Source organism: Nuphar pumila, chromosome 4 (assembly GCF_984573655.1).
Source record: "Nuphar pumila chromosome 4, dmNupPumi1.hap1.1, whole genome shotgun sequence".
Lineage (NCBI taxonomy): Eukaryota > Viridiplantae > Streptophyta > Magnoliopsida > Nymphaeales > Nymphaeaceae > Nuphar > Nuphar pumila.
In genome coordinates this window covers 144271447-144283247 of record NC_143252.1, presented here as the reverse complement: position 1 = coordinate 144283247, position 11801 = coordinate 144271447, and the positions used below count along the sequence as shown (strand labels likewise).

At 37.5% G+C, this 11801-nt stretch overlaps 1 protein-coding gene across 2 annotated transcripts; it reads left to right on the top strand.

Moving 5' to 3' along the window:
• Positions 1-5809: 5809 nt before the first annotated feature.
• LOC149841468 (uncharacterized) lies at positions 5810-10860 on the top strand. Of its 2 annotated transcripts, none has more exons than XM_090004809.1 (7): positions 5810-6018; positions 6098-6181; positions 6289-6386; positions 6481-6773; positions 7976-8207; positions 10086-10293; positions 10464-10860. In XM_090004809.1, the coding sequence occupies exons 1-7, from the start codon at positions 5926-5928 to the stop codon at positions 10587-10589; spliced, it is 1134 nt and encodes a 377-aa protein (XP_089860935.1). In that variant the 5' UTR covers positions 5810-5925; the 3' UTR covers positions 10590-10860. The 2 variants fall into 2 exon arrangements, with proteins under 2 accessions (XP_089860935.1, XP_089860934.1); XM_090004808.1 differs by having other exon boundaries at positions 7958-8207.
• Positions 10861-11801: the final 941 nt, after the last annotated feature.

Below are 11801 nucleotides of genomic sequence, written 5' to 3'. Positions count from 1 at the left end.
AAAAAAAAAAAACAAATAAACAACGTTGCAAATGAACCGGCGATATATCGCGATGTATTGTCACAAACTTTGACACCTCGAGATTTTGTAATTCTCGCGAGAAAATGCCGTTTTAAACATTTGGAATAGATCTCGCGTTTTTTTGCGATATTTATGAAAATCATGCCACATTTGTTACTTTGCGTTAATGTGATTCTTATAGGGTCCATGTATGGTTTTCCATATTGAAGACCCGATAGAACCGGGGTACCCACACTTTTAGTTGGATCTGGGTTTGAACCCACCTGAGCCTGAACCAGATACAACTAGGGATGGCAGTGGACCGGGGGAAAGCGGGGGCCCACCTCACCTCGTTTGGACCGGGGATGGAGGGCATGAAACAGGGATGGAGGCGGGGATGAAGGTTAAAATTCATCCCCGTGCGGGGATGGAGGCGGGGATGGACTGACACTTTCCCTCGCCCCGCCCCGTCATTTCACCATTTCCAAACATCATTAATCTCTACTTGCTTGGGGACATGTTCATTATTTTCACAACTAATCAAGGGCTTATGTGAAATTTTATGATCCAGGGTTAGGGTTATATACTAAACGAACGCTCTCTCACTCTCTCTCTGAGCTTTGTAAGTTTTTCTCTTTTTGGTTCTTTGTTTTAGGGTTTTAGGGTAAGGGTTAAAGCGACGGCAGTGAAGTACTCGATGGCGGAGAAGAAAGTGATGTACGACAAGAAGTTGTGCTAGTTGTTGGACCAGTACAGCCAGGTGCTGATTGCCGTTGCTAACAACATGGGGTCGAACCAGCTGCAGAACATTCGCCAGGGCCTCAGGCCTGACTCTGTCGTCCTCATGGACAAGAACACCATGTTGAAGCACTCCATCTGCCTCCACGCACCGGCAACAAGTCCTTCCTCAACCTCATCCCTCTCCTCGTCGTGAGTGTTTCGCCCTCCCTTCTCTTGCTCTCGCATTTCTTTGCGAGGGTTTAGAAAAAAGAGCACAAATTTGGTTATATTTTCTGATATACATGTACGCATTTAAAAAAAAAGGAGCATATCACTTGTAAAAACGGGGATGAGGCAGGGATGTGGCGGTGGCGGGGTGGGGGTGTGGATGGGGATTAATATTTTGAGATGGGGCAGGGGTGGAGGTCCAACGTCTCACCCGCCACGGGGATGGACTGGGGATAAAGGTTAAAGTTTTGAGACGGGGCGGGGGTGGAGACCTTGTCCCCCCCCCCCCCCATTGCCATCCCTAGATACAACTAGGGTTTTTTCTTTTTTTAGAATGAACCAGATTCAACCATGTAAACACCCCAAATTTTTCACCTTCGCTCACAAACCCTTTCCTCTTGCCACTGAGACTTGCTTTCTAAATCCTTTAGGGAACCAGTTGGTCGACATCTGATTCAGGGTCATCTAGAGCCCAAATTTTATTGTTTTTTTTATTTTTTATATTTAGATTAGGTTATTTATGCTTTATCGATAATCTGTGATTCTCGATCCCGGGCACGCGGGAACCATGTTATTTTATTTTCAAATTTCTGTAAAAAAAAATGATTTTTTTAGAGTTAAACCATGTACAGGTTAGTGATTTCTTATAAAAAATCATATTATTTTGAGTTATGTAACTCTGTCAAAAAAATTGAAAACCAAACCCTACTTTTTGAACCATGAAAACATTATGTGGATTCAGGAACAACTTGCCGAGGTGATATCTCCCTCATCAAAGATCCGATCGATGATACATAAGTTGTAGTGTCTTTGTGATCATGTTTAGTATTTCCTGTTAAATTTTTAGATTTTTATATATTTATTTGTTAGTTTTTCTCTGACAGAAATCGGAATCGGTTTCACAGAGCTTGTTATGCATTATCTAAACCCTATATCGACTTGTATCGATCGTATCTCCCTCATCAAAGATCCGATCGATGATCCAAAAAAAGAAAATTTTTTCTATATGTGTTAACTATCATCTATTAAAATTTTATAATTTTTGAACAGTGTTTATTATATTTTCCTATACCCAAAACTGAATGTATTTATTTCAACTTGTTACGTATAAGCCAGAATCGAACATATATTGTTGGAACAATATCTCTCTAACCGGAGATGATTTTTCCAATCTGTAAAAAAGAAAATATTTGTTTATCTGTCTAGTATCTCTATGTAAATTTTTATGAATTTATATGGTGATTTGATACCCGGTTTGGGTCTGACACTATGACAGGTATGTGCCCGCAGGCAAAATTATATATTTTAGGATTTTATTTAATTTCTATATCAAAATAATGTCAAAAATATATTTTTTCGAATAAAGTTTGATTTTAAGGTTATCAGAACTATCCATGATGATTTTTACAGATTTTTGAATTCATTTGATATATTATTTGATTAAATCATGAAAACAGGGTGCCCGCGGAGTCCCGGTTCGAGTAAAACACTCATAAAAATCACTATTTTTGTGATATTTTGATTTGTTTTTATAAAAAATTTCATGTTTTAAATGTTTGATCATGTTTATAATTATGTTAGGGTGCTTCACACCCGACTTAGTGTTTATTTTAATCTATTTGATCCTTAAATCTAAAGTTTTACAAAAATCTTTTCTGAAAACCCTGATTTCAAGGCCATAGTCTTGTTTTTAGGGGTATTTTTGTCATTTTTCTTAAAATTATGAATTTCAAAGTTGTTTATTTTTATTATTTATTCAATTTTATATCATATTTTATTATGTTTCTCTCAGGAAAGTATTTAAAAAGGCTTATATCCGGATAAATCCAACAATTTCCAGATATTGCTGGATAAATTTAGAAAAGCTGACATATCTCCACTAACAAGTTTGTTAGTTTTGTAGGGACACTCAAGACTACATTTTATTTATTTTTCTTTTCTTTATTTTAATTTATTATTGATGTAAATTGCAAAAAAAAAATAGAATAGGAATTTAATTTCCTGCTTATAATAAGATTGCATTGCATATAGTTTATTTTTATATAAATGTCAATGTGTGATGTATGATGATTCATACATATTAAAATCTATCATGGTCTACACAAATGGCACGTGCACTAGCTTTTAAGGAGTTGATAAACTCGGTGGATTTCGTATTTGTAGTCATAGTCAGAATACGAACAAAACCCAGATCTATCATTTTTTTCTAAGCCACAAATGACTTACACTCTTAGGCATTTTCAGAATTCATAGCACACTTTCCAAACCTTTTCTAAGTATTTCCCCCTTTTAGAACTGAATGAGATATTATTCAATATATATTCGTAGCCATAGTCAGGGATATGTAAAGAATTTATTTCATCTAAATTCTATAAGGCACAAAAATCTTTTTTTCTAAGATTTTTCTCAAACTCCTTAGAAAATATTTTTGCAAATTGCATTCATTAATTAATCTAAGTTAGACTGCATCATGAAAAGACTTTCATAGGGACACACACCCATCCCTTTTGATGTTTTCCAGTTCAATCTCAATAAAAATTGATTTTCTCTAAGCTTTTCTCCAGAATTCGATTTTCTCAAAAGATCTCATTTCCTTTAGAAATCGATTTTCCTTTCTTAAAAAAGACTTCTCAAATGTGATTCATAATTTTCAAGGTGTTCTCTTTTTCAAGTATTTCAATTATTCCAAGCAAATATCATGTTTCTCAATCTGTATTTTTTGAAATCCATAGCACATGCCTAATTTTCCGTGCATTTAGGAATAAAACATCGATTTAGACAGTTGAAAAAAGCAAAGCACATGATTGATCTTTGGTTCGATTACCGTTGGTTATGATGTCAGAAACAGTTGAACCTCGTACCGACAGACGAGTCCCATTCCTCAAAATTTTCTCATATTTTAAAACGCGAGTTATTTTCAAAAACTTTTTCAAATGTCAGGTTAACTTGCAAAAGTAAAAATTTTCAATAATAACAAGCCCATTGACAACCCTTAGCTACACTCTAAAGGTACCATGTTTTATAGCTGAAAATCATAGTTGTGAGCTAAAATTCATCCATTTGACCCTTGCAGATGCATTTAGCAGTCTATTTAGGGCACGTTTGGAAGGGAGAAAGATGTAGAAAAAATGATGCAAAATGAAAATTCTTATGGATTTTTTGACCCTTCCAAGCAAGAGAGACTTTTTCTAAAAAGTACATTTTTTTATAAGAAACATTCTTTCACATAGAAGGAGGGGTGGGTGAAGGAATATTTCCTACACAGAGAAAATTTATTTTCACACTTCCCACCACCCGTCCTACCACATCTTACCACCACCACCCACCATTACCCTCCTCCTCTCTCTCATTTTTTTTCATGTTTTTCTATTCTATTTTTTCTTATGCTATACAAACACGAAAAAACTTTCTTTTGAAAAACTTCTCATATCAAAAACTCTCATAGGCAAAACTTTCTTTTCCTATGAGAGTTTTTCTCTCTTCCAAATGTGACCTAAACCCTAAATCCTAATATTTACCAGAAAAACTCTTTTGGACGTAGTTTTGTGACATACACATGATTTTGAGCTCTACATAGAGATGGCAATGAACCGGGCAGAGGCGGGCCATTCCCGACCCGTCTCAAAATTCTACCCTCCATCCCGCCTTCATTCCTGCACAGGTTTTGATTCCATCCTCGGTCCAAACAGACGGGACCCCTATTTATCTCCGGTCCATTGTCATCCCTAAATATATTTTAGTTATTTTACTAGCAAAGAATCAGAGACGGGCATAACGGGTGGGGGGGGGGGTGTAGCACAAGTCCATCCTCACCTCCATCCCCGTACGGGTTTTGATTTTAACCTTCATTTTCACCTCTATCACCAGTTCATTTCCTCAATGCCAGTCCAAATGGGGCGAGGCAGGGCTGGGCTCCATTTTCCCCAGTGTACTGTCATCCCTAGCTCTACATGATTCTTTTATTTCATCTCTTGTTTTTTTGTTTTGGCATTATTCTTCCGATTCAACTTTGAAATAATAGACTTTACCTTAACAAAAGTCAAAACATATTTTTCTCACTTATGAAAGGCAAGCTAGGGTTAGGCAGACTCCACATCTCTTAAGCTCCATGTGGCAGAGAGATTAGAACTTGGGCCTTCAACTATGTTAGATGCATCTTTTCGGTTAGATCTACCATTTGGTGGTTAGATTCATACAAAAAGAGTATGTGACAAATTGGTTTGAGTTTGGATTACAACCCAATTCAAACTCATATATTATATTTTATATAACATATAAGTTTGGATTAGATTTTAATACAAACCCAACTCATATTTAGGGATGGCAATGGATAAGGGAGAAATTGGGCCCCGCCCCCACCTCAACCTGTTTGGACAGGAGATGGAGAACATGAAACTGAGATGGAGGTTAAAATCAAAACCCGTGGGGGTGGGGGAATGAACTTACGCTTTTTCCTGCCCCGCCTTGTCCCGACCCACGTCTTACCCTGCCCTGCCCCGTCTCTAATTTCTTTAAGGATGACAATCGAAAGAAAACGAGCCCTCATCCCCAATCTTTTTTTTTTTAGGGATGGCAATAGACCGAGGAAAAATGGGGTCCCATTTGGCCTAGCTCAGTTTGGACAGAGGGTGGAGGACATGAAACAGAAATGAAGACGGGGATGAAGGTTAAAATCAAAATCCGTGTGAAGGCAAGATTTTGAGACGGGGCGGATTGGGAGACCGGTTCACTGGCATCCCTACCCATATTATTGTATCTCTCTATGGGGTTCGAAGTTAACGTCCCAACACAAGGTGCTGCTCTCCTGCCAGACAAGCGGAGCCCCCCCGTTGGTTTATTCTCTCTCTCTCTTAACAAAAAATAAGTGGGAGGGTTGGGGTTTTATCCCACCGTCTCTCTCTCATCCCAACTCTGCTTTTTATTTAGTTTCAGCACTCGAATCCAGTTTTTGGTGGTTGAATTTTAATCAGTTGAGCAATGGGAGGAGTGATGTTGGGCATGCCTGGACCATGGGCCGACGACTGCCACGAACCTTCTGATCACTACACTACAAAGATTGGTGGATTGCCCGTTCGTTCTCTCTCTCTCTCTCAATATGGCTAGTGTTGTTTTGAGTTTGTGCAACTGTTGGTCTTTTTCTGCTTATTAGGATTGGCCTCTTCCAAGGGAAAGCATAAAGGATGAGTTGCTAAGGTGTGCCGTATGTAGTGGGCATCTTTCACTCGTTGCACAGGTTTTTGCCATATTCTTATTCGTTTTAGCTATCGGTATGGTTTTGATATCCCATATTATATATTTCCTGGAGTTACATATTGCTAGAGCCATGATTTAACTTTGTAGGTATATGCTCCGATTGGAAGTAGTGATTTGAGTTTAGAGGAACGTGTGCTCTATGTGTTAGCCTGTCCAATGCCAAAATGTGGGAGCAACCCGCTTAGGTAATCGCTACTTCTATTATTTGTTTACCTTGGTTGGTGATGCTTGCAATGGAAATTTATGGTTGAAATTTTGTGAATTTGGGGAAAATGGTAGTTGGCGAACTCTTCGTGTTCAAAAATCCGAATGTGGGACTGAACCTAGTGAGGCGATTAGTACCAGTCAAGTTGCGGTATCAAGTAGCTGTGATAAGTGGGGGGAGGATACATGGAGTTTTGAAGATGATGAAGAAGGTTGTGATGATGCGAACTTGGATATGGGTGAGTTGGGCAAGGCGCTTGCGGAAGCTGCGTCTGTGGCTTCTCGTGTGGAGAAGAAGAGTGATGCCAATAATCACGTTAATTGCCAGGTGAAGCCGAGCACAAGAGTCGTTGATTCCTCTGTCCCAGGTGTGTGGTCTACCTGATGTTGCAAATTTCTGTAATCACATTCATTTTGATATGTTTTCTTTCCATGTTCTAGACTGTTTTCCATTAGACATTGCATTTGTGTAAAATGTTGTCTGTGTTCTAGCAAGAAGCATTTGGTTCCTATTACCACGCAGGCATGTATATGAGTTGCAGTTCAACCTGATGAATATGTCTTTCATATTTGCGTCTGAAAAGTGATCTAACAATAAAATTGGGCAAAACAATCCAGGTAGGTAGTATATGAAATTTAGAGTGATTTCATCTCCCTATCTATGGTTGAGGGTAGCCGAGAACCATGGAAACTCCTCTCCTAAGAAAAAATGGAAGGAAGGTTCCTCGGTTGATAAATATCTAAAAAATTGGTTGTTCCTTCTTGGTTTCTAAGAAATTAGCTGCCTTCGTGGTTTCTACAAGTCTTAAGTTGAACCACTTGATTGTGACTGTTTGGCATGGACCATGAACATATGAACTTGTTTTCGTTGCATAGTATATGATAACACGGTGATAACTCTGACTTTGTTTGAAGAAAAATAATTTGGAGAAGAAGATAATGAATGGATCAAGGATTCAATTCATGTTCCTTTGCTGTCTTCTCCAAATGTAAATGGATGTAGAAAGTGTTTAGGAGTTTCAGTTCTTATACTTTTTTATTGGTGTTTTCTCTGGAAGGAGAGAAGATGTCATGATCCTTGTGAAAGGATTTCAGAGCAACATTTGGCATTGTTGTGTATCTTACACCTCATCGAGGTTAGCAAACTACTACAGCAGGAATCTTGTAGTTTTGCCTCAAATATGCCAATCTTGGGCTATATAAAGAAGAGTATATATAGTATTTCATTTCCTTAAGATATGATTGAACCCTGGTTAAGAAAAATAGCTATTATCAAGAAATGGTTTGATGCATTTGTGCTACATCTGTGCTTATTTAGCAACATTTTGATCACCTTTTGGTTTAGACCATATATCTATGCCTTTGTGAATGCAAATACATTATCTACCATTTTCTTATATTTATGGAATTTTATTACTTGTACAACTTGCTTTTGTACCATGTTATCATTGTGTTCAAATCATGACCTTGAGTATCAAACTTGATAATATATTGTCCATCAGTTTTTGGCAACTTATTTTCTTATCAGAATTTTGAATTTCTGTTTCATTAGTTTGTCTTTTGGCTGCAGTGATGCCTTGCTTTTATATCTATAGCAAGGAAGAATCATCCTCGCATGATGTCAATTCTATTTCTGCTGCATGTTCAACCATTTCTATCAAGGGAAATGAACAACACTTTGATTCTTCTGAAGAGGAGTTATGGGAAGCAGAAGCATATGAATATGATAGAGCCTTGGATGTTGATAGGACATATATGAAATTCAAGAAACGGTTGGATCTCTATCCAGAGCAATGCTTCAGGTGTGCAAGTTTCTAATCCTGTGGTAGTTAAATTTAAATGTTATAATAAAAACTGAAAATAAATGGTGCAATGTGTTTTACCATTTACATATTCTCAACTGTCTACTATGATACTTATATTTTGATTTTCTCTTTTTGGTATTTGCAAAAATGAACATCACATTTAATTTTAGGATATTGAAAGTTCAACTTGTATGTGCTCTATTATTTTATTGAAGATGTTGCAAATTCGGATTGATGATGCTGTACTTTGACATCATTATTAACAGGTCTATTTTGTTCATTTTGCCAATGTACTGTTGTCTCAGGAAAATGTATGACAGTCACAAATATCACAGAGATATTGGAAATCTCATCACAACACAAGATTTTTAAAAGCTCACCTATTTCTGATATATATAAATTTTAATTTTAAATTTTTTACATGTTTTTATTATTTTCTTATATTTTTAGGTGTAATTATAACGAGATTTTCCTGATGTTTTCCCAGGAAAAGAGAAAACTTCAACTTATTGCTAGATTTTCGTTTTTTTTTAAACAATCTGAAAAGTGAGATTTTTGACTGTTTATAAGTTCGGTACTTTCTGTTACCAAATGTATGTATCATGTATTCATGTATGTGCTCTAAAATTTTCTTTCAGTGCTATGAACTCAGACTGATACTAATGTATTTTTGACATTCCTATGTAATGGCTATTCTATTCATTCTATCGAATGTTCTGTTGTGTCAGAGAAATTTACAAGCTGGGTTATTTTGATCTGCTGTTTATGTTGAACTTTTTTGTTATGAAGCTCCAGGCCTACATGCATTAGTGAGTGTGCTTTATTGCCAATGTGTCTTTTTTTCTTGATGCATGAGAATCTTACTGGAATGGGCTGTGAAGCCAAACTGCAAATTTGTCAGTGCCTTCATAGCAAAGCTTATGAGCTAGATATTTGTTTATATCGCACTATTCCTTTTTTTCAAGTGTGGTTTTAAAAGGAAACAAGTCTCATGTGCGTTGACTGCAGTATTGAATGTGTCCATATGCATGAAACATGCATTTTCATATTGTTTGTGAGAATCTGCCACCATGTGTGTACTATACGATATTTAAAAGTTTTGTAAGCATGTAACATGCCTTCAAAGTTTTTTTTTTGACGTAATGCCTAAGATAACAATCTTACTTATCATTTGAATGAAGATATAATTTCATCAGTTAATAAAGATGATGAGTATGAAGGATTGGTTATCCCTAAATGGTTGTGTATGATGTATTTTCTCTCTTTTTTTCTTTGTCTATCCCTAAACTAGATCCCCTTGTTTATTCCACAGAAGTTTGGCATTAGTTGTAGATGGGAAAGACTTAGGATGTATACTTATAGTCTGAATTTTTGAGAACCCCATGTTTCTTAGGGCAAGCGCAGGTGATCGTGAACCTAGCAGCTACGAAATTCGGAGACTGCTGTGGGTGTCTGCATTGCACTTATATAACACTAATAAGTTGTTAAGGTTCTTCAGTTGCTTTGCTTCCCTTACTGTGGCTAGCTCGCCTTGTTGTGTGCTTAGGATGATAGGATCAAATGGTGACAAACATACTGCTCATTAGCCATGTCCGATGAATATGCAACCTCATCCATGATGAACTTTTGGACACAAAATATGTTAAACCCTAGTCTTGTGATTTCGGCTTTTTGGTGTTGGAGATTCCAAGAATGGTATCTACCATTTATCTATCTATATGATGAATGAAACTCTATTTTCTTTATTAACGTCTCTTCTGTTGGGGAATAAATTGCATCCATTCTTCTGTCCATGCGATCACATGAACTAGCCCGAGAACATCTCTCTCATTTTTGATAGCTGGAAGAAACTGAAGTGTCTTCACACTTGCACAGGTACTTTTATGGTGGAAGGCCTCTATTGGCTTCAGGTCAGCTGCAGGAGCCTGGCATTTGTGTGCTTTGTGGTGGGCCTCGGCATTATGAAATGCAGCTGATGCCGCCAGTATTGTATTTTTTGAAGCAGGCGAGTGATACTTCTGCTTCCGTGTGTTCAACAGAAGACTGGAACTGGATGACCGTCATCATATATACATGTGCAAAGGTGAGTTAGCTTGCATTCATGTGTAGGATGAGGCCATATGCTGGAGATTGCAGTGCGGTGAGATGGTGCTTAGGTTTTGAATTTTAGTTGGCTACTCATGAGACGTAACATTGTCATTGCTGGCATCTGAGCACATATATTGAATATGGAAACCTTTTTCGATATTGCAGAGCTGTTCCCTGGATGTTGGTTCAGTTGATCACAAAGGCGGACGCTGGACTGTGGCAGAGGAGACTACCATGATACAGTATGAAGGTTCATTGCATGGCTCTGCTAGATTGGTTGGCCTTCTATAAAAATGTCTTGCCCACCTTTTCCTTTGGGTTCGACTATATATTTGTGTAACTATAGGTTTTCAAACTGAATTTTGAGTAAATACTTAAGGTAATAAGATGTTTGCTCTTTTTTCTTGTACTTTCACAATGAAGAGGTTCATGTGATGTTTATGGTCCTCACCTCACCAATGTGCACCATGGTATGAAGCTGGCTAGAAGGATTCCTGTATGTCCCTCTCATTATTGATTGAATTATTTGCAGAATATGGTAAACCTCTTGCTATGTAGAAAACTAGGTTGTCACTGTGTTGCTGAGCAGTGAGCAAACCCTCCCTGAGCTTGTGCTTATCATTTGTAACAAAAAAGGTTTTTGGTGCCATCCCTGAGCGGGAGATAAGTTGTGATCTTGTCATACATAAACAGAATTTTACTAAAAATAACTGCTGAAATTTGCTTAATGCATGCTAATGTAGGTGATTACTGGTTAAACTAGTCTTTGGGGATAGAAAGGATGCTCTCTCTAGCCCACGAGGGCTCTGCCCACTTGTGAATGCCACCAAGCTGAAAGGAAGCCACAAGTTCAAAACTCACAGGTCCGCTTCCCTTGCCGCAAGGTCGAATCTCGGAGTACTCATTGGTGGGCGAAGGGGATCTGAGGTTTTTACACCAATGAACTTGCGAGTGCAGCCGTTTTCCTTGGTTTCCTTAAAAAAACAAAAATTAAAAAGAATTCTCTCTTTATGGAGGGCATGGAGGGGAGAAAAATTTATGAGCCTTTATGTTTAAGCAAATGGTGCATACTTTGCGCTAGGGCTGCAAATGGCTAAGATATGGTTGGATATTGATATTTTTGGATTTGGATCTTTCAAGTAAAATCCGAATGAACATTCGGATCTGTTCAATCGATCACTTTTGGATTCACATCATTATTTTAATTCGGATTTGAAATTGATCTGGATCAAAATACGATATGTTTGCATATTTTACATGTAAATAGCTTGTTTATTTTATTTATCCAGTATTATCACTTGTAATTTGGATTCAACTTTACTTCATTAGATCTATTTTGGATCCAGATCTGGATTCAGATCTACTGTTTGCATTTCAGATTCAGATTTAACAGGATTCACCCAGAATCTGACCCGTTTGCACCCCTACTTTGTGCACTCCACTTGGAGCAGTTAGACACCTGACAGGTTTCCCGTCGTTAAAGAAAAAAGGGTGGCACCGTAT